Source organism: Ciona intestinalis, chromosome 7 (assembly GCF_000224145.3).
Source record: "Ciona intestinalis chromosome 7, KH, whole genome shotgun sequence".
NCBI lineage: Eukaryota > Metazoa > Chordata > Ascidiacea > Phlebobranchia > Cionidae > Ciona > Ciona intestinalis.
The window spans coordinates 1,052,324-1,072,512 of NC_020172.2; the positions used below are offsets into that span (position 1 = coordinate 1,052,324).

Below are 20,189 nucleotides of genomic sequence, written 5' to 3' on the forward strand. Positions count from 1 at the left end.
ATGAATGAATGAATGTACTTACTTATCTTAGCATGGTCTTGATACAGCTCGTGCCAGCTTACGAGTTACCATGTATGTTACTTTGTGGGTGATTTTTTTTTGGATTTTTTTATTGTTTTATGTATGGCTGATAATTTGGACAACCCATTAGTGACCATTGCGTTGGAGCAATTGCCGTTAATTGTCTTGCTCAAAGACACACTTACGCCCACAATGGTAGCAGCATCAAGCCTTGAACCCATTACCTCTGGGTTACAGGCAGGCGCGCTAACGACTATGCCACGGCGCCGACATATATATATGAGAATGGGTAAGATGGTCCATTTTTTACTCTTAAATCGTTCTATTTGGTGGTAACCAAATATTAATTATTGCATTAAATAACAGTAGAGTCACGATTCTAAAACACTGTTGTTAAAAACACAATCAGGGAACTTGGAATATTAATTGCGAACAGTATCCATATTACCCCACAGTACTATCTCAGTATTGTCTGGATTTCCCCAAATATCCATAATTTTTATCCTTATTTTTTCCTAATTGTAAAAATACTTTATTCTTGTTTCAAATTACACAAACCTATTTTTAATTGCAGTAATAAAATTTATTCAATATTTTAACAATTATAATTTTCAGCAACATTCTAATTCGCAAAGTTCGTTCATGTGCCGGAAACCGGAAATTTTGTCCAAGTTTTCTGCTTATAAGGAGCTTAAAAATATCAAGGGCGCGGTTAACTCAGGCAAGATGGTGTTTACGGTAAGAAAAAATAAAATATGTTTCTTTAGAAAAAATTAAAATTTAAAAAATCATGTGAAACTGATATGAATATGTTTTATTTGTATATCGTTATGGGTATTTTTTAATGAAAAATTCGTTCTTTTCACAACTTTTAAAAAAGACCATCTAAAATTTTGAATTTGTTTTTGAAGTATATTGTATATACTAAATAATTATGGTAAATACACATAGGAGTTTTTTTCAACCTAAGATATTTTTTTTTGTTATAAATTCTCTGATTTCTATTTATAACATCAGAAAATCAGTAAAAATAACTCAGAAAAGTGTTAAAAGGAAGAATCAGAAAATTAGTAACGCAGTTAGTAAGCTTTAGAAGACATATTGTAGGTTGGGGTAAGATGGTACATGTTTTCATTCTCTTTTATCATTCCATTAGGTAGCAAACAAAGAATATTTATGGAGATATATGACCATATCCCAACAACTTTAAAATAGTGTTGTTAATTGCTAAGCTACGATTAGGAAATATGGGACAATATATACTAACGGTACCCATCTTTCCCCACAGTACTATACCTCAGAAACAGTTAAAAGATATACATTAATAACCCAGTCAGAACACTCAGAACATTTTACTCAGTTTTTGAACCTTCAAAAGTTTGCATCAACGTATTCTCAGGTCGGTTCAGAAAACACGAACGAAAAACGTAAACCAACAAAATCCCCGGGTGTTGCGCCTTTGTCGAAGAAACCTCGATTGGACGAAGATTCAAACAGCGTTTTCAGTTTGCTTGAGACATCATAACCTCACTTTTCTTTGCATATTATAATATTTTCAAACCTCGCATATTGCGCAGGCGTACACGTAGAGTTTTTATTATCAATAAAACTATTTCAACCGAATGCGCGTGTGTGAAGTTTTCTGTGCGCTATGTCTATTTAAAATCTTAATTTTGTTTTAATCGTTTTAAATCCAAGTGTTCTGATTTTTTCACTATTTTCTATTGTTATTTTGGCTAAGAACGAACATAATAGTGTTTTTACAGATAATTTTTTTTTAAATGTTTAAAATAAGTATAATGATGTCGTTATTGATGAATACGGTAACTTGTTATATAGGAGGGGGGAAGAAGGGACACCTTTTCGTTGTTAATTGTTTAAAACTCGATCAGAAAATGTGTATATTATGTGCTAAGGGTATCCTATATCTTTCCCCACACGACTATACTAAAAAAAACTGTTTGAATGCGGCCCCGTACGTGCAGCTTTAACATACAAAACCTTTGGTTATTACAGTATAGCTCTACCGGTTTGAATGCCAACATTTTCCTATCCTGACAGAGACTGTCTGTACAAGTCGTGGTAAATGTTGGGATTCCTAAAATAATCGGCAAGATTTGTTGGATAATTGGTGAGCAGCCATGTAGCGAACGCCAAAAAGTCTAAAGGTTGTTGCGTGGCTGTCGTCGTCGTCGTCGTCGTTGTTGTTGTTGTAGACTCAGTGGTCGTCGTCAACGGCTCAGTCGTTGTGCTGGCTATAGTAGAAGGTGGTGGCAGATTCGGTACACCAGGATACCAGTCGCCGGGATGACATGTCCCAGGGTGTTGGCCAGCTATGCTAGGAACCCTCGCACCAGCTGTGGAACCTCCTGTAAAGAGATATGGATGTACAAGTACTGTAGGGTAAGCTAGATGCCGTTACCACATGATATCCCATATTTCCTAATCGTGTTTTTAACAATTACCATAGCCCTTCTACAGGATAAAGTTATATAATTCTGTAAATATTTTTTGTTCATTACCAATCATAGAAAAAGAAAAGAGAAAAAAAACCTAGAATTCGTTGCCCCAACCTATACTATAGTAATGTGGGAGAAGATGGGACAATTTTAGAACATAGTATCTAAAAATCCTGACCGTGTTTTAAACACTTTACAACCGTCTATATGGGAGTCGTGAGGATACCGTTATATAACTCTTTTGAATGTTCTTTGTTTACTACTAAATGGGACGAGAAAATAAATGAAAAATTCTCAATCTTTCTCCACTCCACTATATATTATGTTCATGATTTTTTACACCAAACTTACCTATAGGCACGACTTGAGTGGTCAATATCATTCCTTGATCAGAATGAGTTGTCACGTGACAATGCACAACAACTTGTCCCGTAAAGTCGAAAGGTAAAAAACGAATCTAAAAAGTTTTAAAAACGATATATTTTAAACTTTTTTTTTTCATTTTAAACAAAACTTTCGCCGACTTTTTAAAAAGCTTACAGCTATCAAAACATAAAACATGTTAGCTAACTTGAGCTTTTAAATTATATAGTAGGGTGGGGAAGATGGGACCACTTTCACAAATAATAAGCAAATATCCTGATCGTGTTTTAAATAATTAACAACGATCTGTGGGAGCCGTGAAGATAAAGTTTTATAAAAAAATCGTTGAATGTTTGTTTACTACCAAATTGGAGGAGAAAATAGATTGAAAAGGTGTCCCATCTTTCCCCACCCTACTACACAAATTCTGGTGCTTGACAAATATATCACAAAACTTTGGTTTGTCAAAAGAATTTAGTCGGTGTTAGCGAAGAATCCTCTTCCCTACGTTATCTGCTATCCACTAAACGTAACTACAAACTCATATAACTACTAACCGCTTTTCCCTATAACCACTGTAGCCCCTTATCTCTAACTGTTGACCCCTAAATAACAATCTATAACATTTCCCACCAGCCGAATATTTAACGTACTGGAGGATTCTTCACCGGTGCCTATCAGTAATTTCATCCACCGTATAACTTTAAAAACATAGCTTATACCCAGCGTTGGGTTATATAGCTTATACCATAAAGTGGGGGAAGGTGGGACACATTTAGCAAATAATATCCGAATATCCTGATCGTGTTTTAAAGCAATTAACAGCGTTATATAGGAGTCGCGAAGATACCGTTTTATAATTTAACGAAGAGGTCGAGAAATGGAATGAAAAGGTGTCCCATCTTCCCCCATCCTGCTATATGTTGTTCACCCATATTTTTAACGACGTGTTTTTCTTTACCGTAATATTAGACAGAGGGGGAATTGGTATCGTGTCCCGGTATTCCCCGATTTCAGCGTAACCGAGAAAACCTGGTCCAGTGTAGTAACGCGTGTCGTGGCCAAGCATGTTCAATATATTAGATGAGAGATTTGCTCTGGCTGGAACTTGAGCTAAAAAGTGAGTATTATGGTTAAGTTGCTCAAACTATTGCTCTATGTTAAAGGTAAATTTGAATGCGTGTATAGGCGAGGTACATTAGATATTTGGCATATATAGCATATATAGCATAAAAATATGCTTTAATATATTTTTTTTGCTTGTTTAACGGAGATTTTATGAACACCTATATAGACAGCATCACGTTTCAAGAAACACGAAATAGAAGCTCTTTTAGTCAAGTATCGTCAAACTTTATGTATGGATTTATAGATCAGGGGTATATTTATACAATTCAAAACCGTTACATCTATATTGGTAAGTCTAATGTTGTCATTTTAAAAACTATTTACCTTGCGAAATGTATTCAGCATATTGGTATTCACAAAAGCTGCCATTTTGATCGACGAATCTTTCGTCTGGTGGTGCGTCATCGGGACCATCGGGACCATCGGGGCCATCGGGACCGCCGGGGCCACCAGGACCGCCGGGGCCACCGGCGCCAACCATTAATGCTAATGGATTGAGTAATATCGGACCGTTGTACTTGTTGTAGCTGACGACCTGTACATTATTTCTCGTTATGTTACATTACCGGTCACGGCTACATGTCTCCCTACTCAATTTTTGAAACATTGATTGGTACGCAGCCATTTCCGTTTATAACCAACCAAAATGCCGTGTCACGCTTCAATTAGAGATTAATTTCTCGATTTAATTGTTTTACTGTTTGAACATTCGTTGGGCCAAAGCGTAACAAATTGTTTTGATAAAAAGAGGATGTACCATTAGTCCGTATTTTGAAGAGAAAGTCCCGTTAACATAGAATTCCTGCTGGTGTGTAGTTTAGATTGGTATTTGAGATTTAAAGTTGTCATAATCGATCAAACCGTATACGTTAAAAAAGAAATTTCACGAAAAATTTCACGAAAAATTTCTTCTGTTTAAAACCGTAAAACTTGTTTACCTGAAAATGATTAACATGGATATGCATCGGGTGTGATAACACAGCATTTGAATTTACGAATGTCCATTCTTGAAGTCGGTCAAGCTGCATTTTATGCCTGTTGTTTACAAAATGTAAAAATCTGGTTAAAATCCTGTAAAGTTGCACACACAGCAGTAGGGAATTTTAGCTACTGCCCGATATAGTATTTTGGGGTAGGATGGGACACCTTTTTAACATAGTATCTAAACAATCTGATCATATTTTTAACAACAGTATGTGGGAGTCGTGAGAATACGGTTTTATAATTTTGGAATGTTCTTTGTTTACTACGAAATGGAAAGAGTAAATAGAATAAAAATGAGTCCCATATTGCCCCACCCTACAATACCTTATTCGGTTTGTGGGGTCTGCTGGGAATTGTTCTCTATTAAGGCCGTCCATTGCTCCCATCTCTATCACGAATTGGTCTCTCTCCCTGTCACCCACGTATCTTAGATCTGGCATGTATTGTGGACGTGGTGGGAGGGTAAGAGGGAAGTCTAATGGAAAAGCAACGCTTCCCCCATATACTTGCACTGTTGCTAATACTCCACTGTATCTGCCAAGCTGACCCAGCGACGGGTTATTCATGGGCTTCGCAGTGGATACGATCTAAAAAGGTACAATTTATATTTAGTAGGTCGGGGAAGATGGGACACCTTTTCATTCTATCACCCAATTTGGTAGTAAACAAAGAAAATGCTAAGAATTATAAAAGCGTATCCCCACGACTCTTCTAGGTTGATTGTTTAAAACACGATCAAGACATTTAGATATTATGTACTAAAGGTGTCCCATTTCCCCCCACCTTACTGTATTCAAGGTGACAACCAATATTTATGGTCAATATTAAGTATTGGAGAAAGTTGTTAATTTTTATCTAAAAGTAAAGTGGTATAAGGCATGCTTTTATTCTATTTTTCTCGTGCCATTTGGTAATAAACCTCATATAGTAAGGTGGGGGAAGATGGGACACATTTTAACTCTATTTTCTCGTACCTTTTTTTAGGTATTATGTGTTAATGTTGTCCCATCTTCCACCATCCTACTACATGAAGTTTGAATGGAGCATATAATTAATGGTTAAAAACACGATCCGGAAATATGGGTTGTATATGTGCTAACAGCATCTCACATTACCGCACAGTAATATACTTCTACTGCTTAGTTAAAACTACTACATTCCTTTTAAAACAATGACCGTTATTTGACTTCATGAACACAGACTCCTAATGTTTTTTTTCTTTCTTACTACGCAGCCTAACAATGAAGTTGCACGGACAAACCAAAAATTAACTATATAAATATTTCTTTAAAAAAATGCAAAACATAATTTACAATCTGGGTCGCTTTAACTAATATGTGTGCATTACAACACAGAAGTAGTGTCGCTACTATTGGAACACTTACCTGGTAAACTCCTTGATAATCACATCTTAACAACCAGTCTACTCGGCCCCCTGGCACGACAAGGGATTGACCGGTTCTGGACACCCTGGAATACAGTATTAAGTTACTGTGGGGTAAGATGGATACCGTAAGTACAAAATATTTCATATTTCTTAGCCGTGTTTAAACAATTAGTTCGTGGACTATCTTGCCCCAATCTATCATATACGCCAATGCATTTAAAAGGTTCTTGGTAATCTGGAATTATGACACAACCAAATGTTAAACAAAAGAAAAAATCGGTGAGTTCATATAAGTTGGGACATTCAGTAAAGTTGGGCATTTTTTAAACTTCAATAATACTGTAACCTATTTGATAATAGGTGAAAACTGTTACAGTATTATTCGATAGTGTTCTTATGGCTAATAAATTTCGAGGCAAAGACGATTATTATTACGCTTTTTTGAAAAAAAATTGCACATGCCAGTATTATTTAACAAAATTCTGTGTTTTAAAGTACAAAATACAAAAAAAAATGAATATTCTGAAAAAATAATTTAAAATATACACCTTGGCGATGGTAGATACACGCCATCTAGTGCAATTTCTCTCCATTCGCATTTTCTTCCATTTGAAAGCGAAGTTACTTCTAGTTCAAGAAATTGTGCTGCGCCTGCGTTAGCGAATCTATGCAAAGAAAACATAATGTTAGCGTTTAGTTTCTCCACGGCCTACTAGAGATATCTCTAGTAGGCCGTGTTTTCTCATAACTTTATTGCAGCACTGTGTGTGGTGGTCTGGTGGTTTTCGGTACCATTCTTCATATAGTATTGTGGGGCAAAATGAGCCTTATTTTTATTTATCGCCCCATTTAGTAGTAAACAAAGAATATTTACAGGATTTTATGAACGAATCCACACGGCTCTAAAATAGTGTTGTTAAATAATAAAATTAAGATTAGAAAATATGGAAAGTTATAAAGTAGTGTAAGGGAAGATGGAACACCTTTAGCACATAAACGTGTTTTAGACAATTATAACAACAGTCTTATATGGGAGTCGTGAGAATAAGGTTTCGTAATTTTTTGAATGTTCTTTGTTTACTAACAAATTGGACGAGAAAATAGAACGAAAAGGTGTCCCATCTTCCCCAACCCTACAATATATGAACACTGTACCAATACAGAATAAGGTAATTTTCTCAAGCTAAATATTCTTACCGTAGTCGTTTCATTTGACCTGTACGGATGTACATTCTTGGTTGTAATTGTCCGTTCACAGTAAAGTAGTTGACACCGTTTGTTCCATTCATCAACCAGTTAGCAAGGTTCCCATCAGGTCCTGGGACTGCAAATTGCTCGTTTCTGTCGAATGTATATTGATGTATAACGAACAACGCTTTGGTTGCTGATGTAATAGACCAATTGGAACAAAAAAATCGTTAGGTGGCGACCGAGAGGATGTCTTCCAAGCTAAGTCCATAGCAACGTATCTTTTTGAATTGATTTGGCAAAGTTATGCAACGTTTTTTTGAAACTGTGCTTGTGCGGTCGCTATTTTTTAATAATACTTCCACGTATAGTAGGGGTAGATATTGTTAAAGATACGGTGTGTCAGATTCGTTGTTGTGGCATAACGACGAACCATGTCCGTACCGGTGCTTTAAGGCAGGACTGTGAGAACTTCATTTGAAGAGAAATTTTATGTTTTTTTTAATCGATTGGCAAAACGGAAATTACGTATACGATGTTGTTTCTAAAAGATTGCTCATTTCAAGTTTATGTGATTTTAATTGTTTTAACCTCACGGGTTAATTTCCTTATATAGTAGGGTGAAAAAGATAGACACTCTTCTTATTCTATTTTCTCGTCTCATTTGGTAATAAACAAAAAACATTCACAAAAGTATAAAACCGCATCATCACGGCTCCCATAGACTGTTGTTAATTGTTTAAAACATGATCAGGATATTTGGATATTATGTGCCAAAGGTGCCCTGTCTACCCCCTCCCTACTATAATGATTTTAAATTGCTCTTCTGAACTATAAGGAAACTATTTTTACCTGAACAGTGGGTCGTCCTGAGTTCGACCTTGTATTTCACCGATAGGGTTTGGCACTGCTGCCTCGCTGTATTGTAATGTCGGTTGTATCAGCATTTGCATATCATGGTTGCAATTTAACGGGCAGGACACCATGCGTAGTTCGTAAGGTGTATTAAAATGATACGGGTCGTCCTGAATGATAATCAAACCAGCCATTCCGCTAATAATCTGTCAAATGTAATATATGTTTATATGTCTAAAACAAATGTAATATATGTTTATTAGATACATATCATTTTACTATATGGTAGGTTGGGGTGAAATGGGACATGTTTTCAATCTCTTTTATCGTTCCATTTGGAAGGCCCCCAAAAACCCCAAAGAATACTTAAAGAAAAATATAACCGTATCCTCAGCATGACTCTTAAAATAGCGTTGTTAATTGTTAAAAACACGATTTGGAAATATGGTACAGTGGGGTGAGGAAAGATAGGACACCTTTTCGTTCAATTTTCTCGTCTCATCAGGTAGTAAACAAAGAACATTCAAAGAACTGTAAAACCTTATCCTTACGACTCCCATAGACCGTTGTTAATTGTTTAAAACACGATCAGAAATTTGAATATTATGTGCTAAAGGTGTAACATCCTTATTCCCCAATGTACTATATCTACATTTAATGTAATAATGGCATCTTACCTAGCGGTACTATATAGTAGGGTAGGAGAAGATGAGACACCTTTATCACATAATATCCAAAGATCCTGATAGTGTTTTAAACAATTAACAGCGGTCTATGGGCGTCAGAAGGGTGCGGTTTTATAATTCTATGACTGTTCTTTATTTACTACTGAATGAGCCGAGAAAATAGAATGAAAAGGTGTCCCATCTTCCCCCACCCTACTGTATACTAACCGATATTTATCTTACCCCACAGTACTACATAAAACACCCCACGTGTACCTGGAAGTTTCCAGAGCCATGGAAATGGGGGTGGTACCAGTATGTACCAGCAGGGTGGTGTTCTGGTATATTGAACTGGTATTGCTGTACGGCTCCTGGTTCTACCGTCAAAAACACGTTGTCTGAAATTCCCTGAAAAGTTGGTTTAACTTTATATCACGTGACTTGTATGTTTTAAAAAGTTTAAACAATTAAATATCGGCAAATAATGACTGTCAAGGAGTAAATGTAGACGCAATTTTACCAATGTTTAAATAAAGTTAAAATGCCGCAATAAGAATTAAGTAGTTATCACTAAAATGGAATATAGGGTGGGAGAAGATGGGACACCTGTTCATTCTATTTCCTCGTCCCATATGGTAGTAAACAAAGAACATTCAAAGAATTATAAAACCGTATTCTCACAACTCCCACAGACCGTTATTAATTGTTTAAAATACGATCATGATATTTAGACATTATGTACCAAAAGTGTCCCATAATGTAATACATGTGTCCCATCTTTTCCACCCTACTATATATTGCTAAGTGCTATATAGTTAACTATTAAAAATTTTAACCAAATGCTGCAAAAAATGGTCGTAAATGTTTGTTTTTCAGATTTGTACTTTGTAAAACTTAAAATATTCCATAAGTTCCTGTTTACCTCGGGTGATATATGCAAACCATGAACGTGAATATTCGTTGTGTTTGGGTTACGGAAAGTATTTGGTCCCGTGTCATTTACTGGGTTTGGTCCGAGGTGATTTTCCTGTGAATAACATAACGTAAAAGCAAATAAGAAGAAATATTAAAACAAAGTTAAACCAGATACCAATTGCAAAACTCTTTATAGTGCTGCGGGGCATAATTAAGATGTTTGCTGTTTGCTCATAATTTCCCATATTTCCATAATTGTGCGTTGTACAATTTGTTAGGATATGGTTATAGTAGGCTGGGGGAAAATGAGACACCTTTTCATTCTCTTTTTTTGTTCCATTTGGTTGTAAACAAAGAAAATTTAAAAAAATTAAAATAAAATTCTTACGACTTTCATATACCGTTGTTAATTGTGAGAAACACGATCAACATATTTGGATATTATGTGCTAAAAGTGTCCGGTCGTCTTCCACCACCCTACTATACATACTTATGTTACTATTCTCTGTTTACTATCAAATGGGACAACAAATAAGAATGAAAGCATTGACCATGTTACCCCAGCCTACTATATAATATAGTACGGTGGGGGATAGGACACTTTCAACACAAAATATCCAAATATCCTGATCGAGTTTTAAACAATTAATAACGGTCCATGGAAGCCGTAAGGATACAGTTTTATAAATCTTTGAATGTTCTATGTTTGCTGTTAAATGGGACGAGTAAATAGAGTTAAAAGTGTCCCATCTTCCCCCACCCTACTATACATAAAAAAAAAACAATTTAAAAAATATTTCTTAAACCCCAGTCTCTACATTTAATTGATTTAAAAATAAACTTTCTCTTTGTTACCAGTCTTAAATTGAGTGTATCTCCAGGGTAAACCATCCACGTTGGTCCACCAATAACTCCGTTGTAAGTTCTTCTCCATATCTTTAACCAGTCGAATCGGATTTCTGCCATTTCCACGCTCATAGTTATATCAAGTCTTCGGGCACGTGATTGGTAAAACGTAGGTTCATTGTAGAGTTCGTCGACTGAAAGTTGAAACAGTTTTGTTTAACAATGAGTATAAAACATGATTTTCTCAAGTTTTTTAATTGTTTTTTTTTTCTGTAGACTCGAGTGGTGTAAAATGGGACTAGTTATATAGTAGAGTGGGGGAAGATGGGACACGTTCTCGTTCCATTTTCTCGCCCCATTTGGTAGTAAATAGAGAACAAATTTAAAACTATATCCTCACGACTCCCATAGACCGTTGTTAATTGTTTAAATCACGATCAGAATATGTTGGTATTTAGGGCTTAAGATGTCCCATCTTCCCCCGACCTACTATATAATTCTGTAAATATTCTTTGTTTATCACCAAAACCCACAAATGTACATACATGGTAACTCGTAAGCTGATACGAAGTGTATAAACATCCGTGTTATAACGACTAAAGCAAGTTACATCCATAAAGGGTAATTTTTTACTCTATATCATAAAAACATCTATTATGTTACAGTTCTCACCTCTGAAACGACGACAAGGATTTGTATTAGAACATGGAAGCGACTGCTGTCCCAATGTTAAAGGAGCAATGAACAATATCACTGATACTAATTGATGCAGACTCGATAAAGGTAACATTGTATACATTTTCTGTAACAGATAAAATTATTTGTCAAAAATATCGTATATAAAAGAATTAATAGAATATAGCATACACAGTATGATTTCAGTTTCCCGGAATATTTGTTCCGCATTTTTTTATTAAAAACAACAGCGAAAATTTAGGTTTACACACGCAACTGTGATAAAATCTAAATACCACATTCGTAACCTAAAAACATTTTGTTCCCTCTGCATAATTTTGCAAGATACGCAAAGCTTATATAGTATTTCAATTTCTCTTTGTAATATATTATTAAAAATAAACCATTTGTGGCTATTTTCATTCAATTCACGATGTGATTCAGAGTAATTAATATTTTAAATGAATTTTATTTTGCGAAAGCTCGTCATTTAGAGTATATAGTTATATATGTTGCATCGTATGTTATTTTAAAATGCCTTCAAATAGTTCGTGGGGGCGAGCTTCCCGCAATTTGCATGCAAACGAAAATTATTGCATTTTATTAGTTACAACCAAAATGTCGTGTGCAGCAAATGACTTCCACCCGAAAGCGATTACTAATTTAGTAAAGATTTATGGCTATTTATTGAAACTAAAACGACTTGGGTAATTTTAGACCCATTAATGCCTCGATAGAATATTCGAACAAAATTAGATTTTATTACTTAATTAGACAACACGTCACTAATGACTTAATAATAACGCTAATCACATAACGTCATTTGTTACATAACATCATTTGCCCCATGACTCAAATGTAAATAAACTGCAGTGCAATATGCAAGCAAAAGGGAAATGCTCTCGGCGCGTTTTCGCATTTTTATCATGACATTAGTTGCAGCTATTACCCTTTTGACGTTCGGTAGTAATGTACATATAGCGTGCTTGGGTTTAACGTTCGTTCTCGCTATAAGGCCAGTTTGGTATTACGCCTCATAGGCTGACTCAAACTCGCAAAATCCCTCGCTAAGTTACGTGGACCTCTGACCACTAGTTCAAAGCGAATTTTTGTCTTTAACGCAAAGTATTACACAAATTAAGTTATGACTGCCCAATTTTTATTGAAAATTTCTCGTAAACCCATAAACGTTAGAAGTAAAACTGGAAAAGCCTAAAAATGACAGATGTGAATTTAATTTCGGAACATTTATGTTTTGTAATTCGAGTTGTCTTAAAGAGTTTGTTTATTCAGCCAAAAATATTTGGCTTTTACGGAAATAAAATTAAAAATATGTAGGCTAACTGTCATATATAACTCCCTTAGCCAACACACGATCCCTATTCTATTTATTAGTGGCATAAAGTGCTGGGGTCATAGTGTTATATATCCTGTTTGTACGTAATGTTTTTCAGGTTAGTTTTCTATACGCCATGTAACTTGCTGGTGTGGTTTATGCCAGGTTGTCATTGCAAGTTAATTCGTATTTCTGCCATAAGAGTCCTAATGATATGTTGTGCTAATACAGTATAGTTAGAATTTTATGTTCCCAAATTCCATAAACGTAACATACTGAAAAGCTCTGTTAGAAATGAATAATTTATTTAAAACGGATTTATTTATTCAAAACGTTTATTCAAAACACATTGCATTGCGTGTTTGCTCTTACAAAAACAATTTTCTCTGTGATAGTTAGAAAAGTGTGCTCCGTATAGCCAGTCAAATTATAGTACTTATATATGATTTGTTGATTTACAACGTTTGTGATAACAACAGCGTTTGTGATTGGCAAAACGATATTTAAGTAACATTAATACAAAAATTTACTTCGCTATAATCAAACCAAAATCAAATCTTATTATTGAAAGACACGAAAAGAATTCAATAAATTTTCATACAGGTTTTAAAATGACTTTTCTGAAACTTTGCAAAAACGTGCATCCATGTCCAACTATAGAGACTATGACGGATTTGGCAAGCTTTGCACGAGTGAAAACTGACTGCATGTCAAGTCATAACATATTTTTACAAGTGTATTGTTCTTTTTACCCTGACAGAGACTGTCTGTACAAGTCGTGGTAAATGTTGGGATTTCTAAAATAATCGGCAAGATTTGTTGGATAATTGGTGAGCAGCCATGTAGCGAACGCCAAAAAGTCTAAAGGTTGCTGCGTGGCTGTTGTTGTTGGTGTTGTTGTTGTTGTTGTTGTTGTTGTAGACTCAGTGGTCGTCGTCGTCGGCTCAGTCGTTGTGCTGGCTATAGTAGAAGGTGGTGGCAGATTCGGTACACCAGGATACCAGTCGCCAGGGTGACATGTCCCAGGGTACACGTTGTTACTTGGCACCCTTGCTCCAGCTGTGGACGATCCTGTAGAAAATGCTTGTTATAGAAAATATAGGTCCGGGTGTAAAAACACCTGCAGTAATATAATATCGAAGTAAAATATTTTTATAATTTTAGGTCCACATGTCTGCTTTGTTTTGTTGGGCCTAAGGGGTACTTTTCATTGAAATAAAGACTGAGACATTGCATCACTTTTTCTTACCTGCAGGCACGATTTCAGCATTGAGGAGCATTCCTTGATCAGAATGTACAGTGTTATGACAATGCACTAGAACTCGACCCGTGTAATCAGTAGGTATAAATCGAATCTGGTTGGTTACAAAAAATGTGTTATTAATAATGTATTTAAATTTAAGTATGCTTCTGTGTTAAAAAAGCCTTCGCTGTTTTATTGTTATCTACTATTTAAAGAAACCTATATAAGTGTAATTAGATATTATATTAGAGTGGGGAAGATGGGACACTTTTTTTATTATATATCCTTGCACATTTGGTAGTAAACAATGGAAACTCAAATAATTATAAGACGGTAATCTCACGACTTCCATAGACAGTTGTGAATTGTTTAAAACATCATTAAGATATTTTGATATTATGTGATAAAGGTTTCCCATGTTCCCCCATCCTACGATATATATATTTTAACGACTATTCTTTAAAAAAAATATCAATACAAAAGTGCGGCTGCTAAATCTAAAAAACTCCACTCTTACCGTAACATTAGACAGAGGTGGAATTGGTATCGTATCCCGGTATTCCCCGATTTCAGCGTAACCGAGAAAACCTGGTCCAGTGTAGTAACGCGTGTCGTGGCCAAGCATGTTCAATACAGAAGAGAGGTTAGCTCTGGCCGGAGTTTGACCTAAAAGGTATTGATAATTTTTACAACCAATAACAGCGTCTTGATATTGATGCAAATTTTAGTTCTCAAATATTATTTTCTGACAGTTATTTATCGTGGGTGGGGGAAAGATGGGACACCTTTTTATTCTATTTTCTTTGCTCATTTGGGAGTAAACAAAGATCATTCTAAGAATTATAAAACCGTATCCTCACGACGCTCACCGTTGCTAACTGTTTAAACCACGATCAGGATATTTGGATATAATGTGCTAAAAGTGTCCCATTTTCCCCCACCATATACTATATGTGCTTCAGTAATTCTAAGTTGAGGTTTAAAAAGAGTTTCTGTTGAGATAAATGTAATAACTAATGTTATATACCTTCAAGCATGAAGCCATCGTATTGGTATTCACAATAGTCGCCGTTTTGGTCCACAAATCTTTCAACTGGCTCCGGTGGGGGCGGGCCAGTTTGATTCTGTGGCATTCCACCTGGCCCGTCATCTGGTGGGGCGAAAAAAGCTGGGTTGTATATGATTGGGCCGTCGTACTTGTTGTAGCTGATCACCTGAAAGATTATGTTTAATTGTAGATTGTGTATAAAGTAGTATATGAATGAAGGAACGTAAATAATTTGCCTTGCGTGGCGTGAAAATGACTATCGTTATAACAAGGGAGTTCTGTTTCATACATCTTGTGCCCACTTTAGAGTTACCACTTATGTAACTGTGTGGGTTTGGTTTTTTGAGTTACAAGCCTATTACCTGGAAATGGTTAACGTGGATATGCATCGGGTGAAGTAGAAACGGGTTTGGATTTACGAAAGTCCATTCCTGTAGTCGTCCCAACTGCATTTTGTGTCTGTAAGAGCAAAAATAAGTTTAAAGCTCTGCCCACAGATATTAGCAGGCAGTTATATATATATATATGCGCTATTATACACGGTATGAACTAGTTACTAAATGAATTGGAGTAATAGCAATGAACATTAAAAATTCTGTCCCAATAAAAAATGTGGAGTTACAGTTGCACAAGAAATGTAGCATTTAAATACCTTATTCTTATAGAAGGATCGGCAGGGAACTGTTCTCGGTTCAAACCGTCACGTGTTCCCATCTCTACCACGAATTGGTCTCTCTCCCTGTCACCCACGTATCTTAGATCTGGCATGTATTGTGGACGTGGTGGGAGGGTAAGAGGGAAGTCTAATGGAAAAGCAACGCTTCCCCCATATACTTGCACTGTTGCTAAAACGCCACTGAATCTGTCAAACTGCCCCATCGTCGGGTTGTTCAACGGTTTCACCGTGGATACGATCTAAAAACACAATTTTTGGTAAAATTACTTCATTTTTATTTTCATAGTACTGGAGGTAAGGTGAATTCCTTCAGCAGATAATTTTTCTAGATTATATTTTAAACCTTTAACAACGCTCTTTTAGCGTCGTTAGGTTAGGCTATATGATACTGTAAATATTCTTTGTTTACAACCAAATGGGACAATAAAAAAGGAGTGTGTCCCATCATACCCCATAATTACGTCCCCTTCGATACGTTCACCCTACACACTTACTTGGTAAACGCCTTGATAATCACATCTTAACAACCAGTCTACTCGGCCGCCTGGCAAAACTAGGGATTGACCGGTTCTGGACACTCTGTTTGAATACAATATAAATTACTGTGGGGTAAGATGGATACCGTAAGTACAAAATATTCCATATTTCATAACCGTGTTTTAAAAATTAACTAAGTTCTTGAGACGTTAGGATACGGCTGTGTAATTGTAAAGATTCATTTTATACTACCAACTGGGACGATAAAAGAGATAGAAAACGTGTACTATCTTGCCCCAATCTATCAAAAACGCCAATGCATTTAAAAGCAGCAGAGAAAAAAACAATAAGTTGTATTCATAAACGAAACGTTCCGATGTGTATCGCATATTCATGTATTTCTTATACCTTGGCGATGGTAGATATACTCCATCCAATGCAATCTCTCTCCATTCGCATTTTCTTCCATTTGAAAGCGAAATGACCTCTAATTCCAGAGCGTGTGCTCCCCCGGCGTTAGCGAATCTTTTAATTGAATCAAATGTTAACAAATTTAAAATTATAAGTTTTAATTGTAAAGTTTCGGTTTGTATTCGACGTATGTTTACGTTTTTACGGGATAAATTTGCTTACCGTAGGCGTTTCATTTGACCCGCACGAAAGTACATCCTTGGTTTTAATTGACCGTTTACGGTAAAGTAGTTTACTTCGTTCGTGGTGTTAAATAACCATTGTGCAAGGTTGCCATCAGCTCCAGGTACTGCGTACTGTTCGTTTCTGTAAATTTATAAACAATTTTAACTCATGTTGTAGTTATACGGTAAAAGCATGACTGGTGATTTGTAACCCAGACCTTCTCTCTGCTACAACCAGTCGTGTTATATTGTACTGTGGGGCAAGTTAGATACCAATATAGCACATAAAATTCCATCATATTTCCTAAACGGGATTTTGATAATTAACAATGGCCTGTTGTAGAGCCCTAAGAAAACTGTTATAACATTGTATAAATATTCTTTGTTTACTACCAACCAGGACAGTAAAAGAGAATGAAAACACGGACCATCTTTTCCCAATATACAATATAAACTCATTTAATGATTTTTTTACTTAAGTATAGCGTTTTTTTACGAGGGGTGATAACTTTACCTGAACAGTGGGTCGTCTTGAATTTGTTCCTGAATTTCACCGAAAATATTCGGAAGTGCGTTCTCATTGTATTGTAATGTCGGTTGTATCAGCATTTGCATATCATGGTTGCAATTTAACGGGCAGGACACCATACGTAGTTCGTAAGGTGTATCAAAATGATAAGGGTTGTCTTGAATGATAATCAGACCAGCCATTCCGCCAGATACCTGTCGCCAAGAATAGGACCAGGTTAAAATTGTGAGTATTTTTCCGGATCTTTTGGTATAGTAGGGTGGGGAAAGGTAGAACACCTTTAGCACATAATATCCAAATATCCTGATTGTATTTTAAACAATTAACAACGGTCTGTGGGAGTCGTGAGCATACGGTTTAATATTTTTTTGAATGTTCTTTGTTTACTACCAAATGGGACAAGAAAATAGAATAAAAAGGTGCCCCACCCCCTCAATACGTATATACAACATAAGTTAAAATATAGATGTACCTGGAAGTTTCCAGAGCCATGGAAATGGGGGTGGTACCAGTATGTACCAGCAGGGTGGTGTTCTGGTATATTGAACTGGTATTGCTGTACGGCTCCTGGTTCTACCGTCAAAAACACGTTGTCTGAAATTCCCTGAAAGTTGTTTCAACTTAAATTTACATACCTCGTATATAGGCTATACACATGTAATAATAATTACACCCGTATTTGTGAAAATATAATACCTCTTTACCGCTGCTTTTTGTGATGAAAAAAGTTTCGCTAACACTGAGGTATAGGTATATAGTAGTGTAGGGGAAGATGGAACACACTTAGCACCTAATATCCAAATATCCTGATCATGTTTTAAACAATTAACAAAGGTCTATGAGAGTCGTTGGGATAAGGTTTAATAATTCTTTGAATGTTTTTTGTTTACCACCAAATTGGACGAGGAAATAGAATGAAAACGTGTCCCATCTTCCTCCACCCTACTATACACAAATAAATATATATGCTTAACGTTCCTGTTTACCTCAGGTGATATATGCAATCCGTGAACGTGGATATTCGTTGTGTTTGGCTTATGATAAGTATTTGGTCCCGTGTCATTTACTGGGTTCGGCCCGAGCTTGTTTTCCTGTTAATACACTAGCTTAGTAAGTAACTCTATTTTGTATGTTATTTTAAACTTTAGAATCTAAAGCAAGATAATGTAACTATTATTGGCATACAGTTATCTGTATTTAGCAGGTAAAAGTATGAAAACAGAGAATGCGTTGTGGCATCGCAATAGTCGTTATAACACGGGTGTTTTGTTTCATAGTGCTCGTGCGAGCTTACTAGTCATACCAGGCCTATAACTTCGTAGATTTTTTTTACTATGTTAAACATGACTCATCGTATGCAGTGTCAAAACTTTAAAAACATCGTTTCTGCAAAAAATATAGCCATAGCGAAATAAAGCTGGTTTGGACAATATTGCTTTTCCTCTTTACCAGTCTTAAATTGAGTGTATCTCCAGGGTAAACCATCCACGTTGGTCCACCAATAGCTCCGTTGTAAGTTCTTCTCCATATCTTTAACCAGTCAAATCGGATTTCTGCCATTTCCACGCTCATAGTTATGTCAAGTCTTCGGGCACGTGATTGGTAAAACGTAGGTTCATTGTAGAGTTCGTCGACTGAAAATTGAATATTTTTTTATGACTGGTATGGGATTTTGTAACGTTTAAATATCTAAATCGTTTTCGCCTACAGCAGTTCTAATATATATATAATATTTAATTAGGGTTTTAACGGTTAAAATTGTTCTTTAGTTAGAGTCGTGAGGGTACGGTTGTATAATTTCGTAAATATTCTTCCTTAACCAATTAACCCCAACATTTTTGTCACTGCATAGGCTAAACTGCCAAGTATTAGTTTCTACATGCCAATAATAAAGTCACATAATACATGGTAACACGTAAGCGCACACGTAAGCGAATAAAAAATACATTTTTTATCCACCGAACATGTAGGCACGGCGGCGGGACTATACACAACCATGGTTTATATTTGTTTTGGGCAATAAAAAAACACTTTGCGGTATAACTCTCACGCACCCATGTGCCACGTTGTATGACTTACTCCAAAGCCACATATATACAATTTATATGGCTTTGACTTATTTTATATAGAATACAGCAATCGTTAAAATCGAAATCTTACCTCTGAAACGACGACAAGGATTTGTATTAGAACATGGAAGCGACTGCTGTCCCAATGTTAAAGAAGCAATGAACAATATCACTGATACTAATTGATGCAGACTCGATAAAGGTAACATGGTGTATATTTTCTTTAAAACTATATCAAAGAAAAAATCAATTATGCACAAAATATTTTTGGTTTTTACCTTCAAATTGTATTTAATTTTAATTGTTTTTTAATATACTTTAAATAAAAAAGAATATTTTTCAATATACTTTAATTAAAATACTAAACAGAGAAAAATCAATCGTTTTAGGTCTGATCCCAAAACCAAACTTTTCAGGTCTGTGTATTTTTCAAGGCGTCCCATCCTTATATAACTTTAAGACAGTTATTTTCGTATTATCATGTTCCATAACGATTGCACCATCTTCGTAAAGAATGCTAAATTTAAAGCAGTAGCGAATGAGACATAAGTCACGTCGATATGTTCGTCGGCTAAGCGGATAATTTATGCTTCTAAACATTAGCGACTTCAAAATGTTACTGGGGAATTTCATCAACTCGTCATTAAAATTGCTTGCGCGATAAGATTGCTCAAAACGGTCGTCGTGCAC

At 35.7% G+C, this 20,189-nt stretch overlaps 3 protein-coding genes across 3 annotated transcripts in view; 1 reads left to right on the forward strand and 2 right to left on the reverse strand.

Annotated features, from left to right (window-relative positions):
• LOC100179558 (claspin) overlaps nt 1-1,644 on the forward strand; it is a 13,257-nt gene extending 11,613 nt beyond the window's left edge. Inside the window, exons 23-24 of the mRNA XM_002123395.2 lie at nt 637-759; nt 1,421-1,644. Of these exons, the coding sequence (XP_002123431.2) occupies nt 637-759; nt 1,421-1,546 (249 nt within the window). The 3' untranslated portion in view covers nt 1,547-1,644. The remainder of the gene's footprint in view (nt 1-636; nt 760-1,420) is intronic.
• A 124-nt stretch (nt 1,645-1,768) lies between these two features.
• Nucleotides 1,769-11,601, reverse strand: LOC113474363. The gene is made up of 14 exons (XM_026835097.1): nt 11,484-11,601; nt 10,821-11,005; nt 9,973-10,077; nt 9,327-9,458; nt 8,383-8,591; nt 7,540-7,683; nt 6,891-7,007; nt 6,341-6,425; nt 5,280-5,542; nt 4,910-5,006; nt 4,296-4,506; nt 3,805-3,956; nt 2,832-2,937; nt 1,769-2,390 (listed from the first exon to the last, which is right to left on the reverse strand). Exons 1-14 carry the CDS (start codon nt 11,599-11,601, stop codon nt 2,071-2,073), a joined length of 2,244 nt encoding a protein of 747 aa, XP_026690898.1. The 3' UTR covers nt 1,769-2,070.
• A 1,969-nt stretch (nt 11,602-13,570) lies between these two features.
• On the reverse strand, nt 13,571-19,723 carry LOC100187450. The gene is made up of 14 exons (XM_002123527.3): nt 19,591-19,723; nt 18,880-19,064; nt 18,417-18,521; nt 17,903-18,034; nt 17,416-17,624; nt 16,900-17,043; nt 16,675-16,791; nt 16,284-16,368; nt 15,766-16,028; nt 15,476-15,572; nt 15,093-15,279; nt 14,583-14,731; nt 14,072-14,177; nt 13,571-13,893 (listed from the first exon to the last, which is right to left on the reverse strand). The coding sequence occupies exons 1-14, from the start codon at nt 19,706-19,708 to the stop codon at nt 13,571-13,573; spliced, it is 2,220 nt and encodes a 739-aa protein (XP_002123563.1). The 5' UTR covers nt 19,709-19,723.
• Between the last annotated feature and the right edge of the window lie 466 nt (nt 19,724-20,189).

Bases quoted from the DNA above. Each gene is read 5' to 3' on its own strand.
- LOC113474363 (XM_026835097.1), bottom strand. From the start codon at position 11,601: ATGTTACCTTTATCGAGTCTGCATCAATTAGTATCAGTGATATTGTTC. The intron at 8,592-9,326 runs GTACACGTGGGG...TACATTTGACAG, and splicing joins ATGGCTCTGGAAACTTCCAG to ATTATTAGCGGAATGGCTGG. The intron at 4,507-4,909 runs GTAAACAAGTTT...AATAATGTACAG, and splicing joins TCCATGTTAATCATTTTCAG to GTCGTCAGCTACAACAAGTA.
- LOC100187450 (XM_002123527.3), bottom strand. From the start codon at position 19,708: ATGTTACCTTTATCGAGTCTGCATCAATTAGTATCAGTGATATTGTTC. The intron at 18,522-18,879 runs GTAAAGAGGAAA...GTGTATTAACAG, and splicing joins ATACACTCAATTTAAGACTG to GAAAACAAGCTCGGGCCGAA. The intron at 18,035-18,416 runs GTAAACAGGAAC...AACAACTTTCAG, and splicing joins GATTGCATATATCACCTGAG to GGAATTTCAGACAACGTGTT.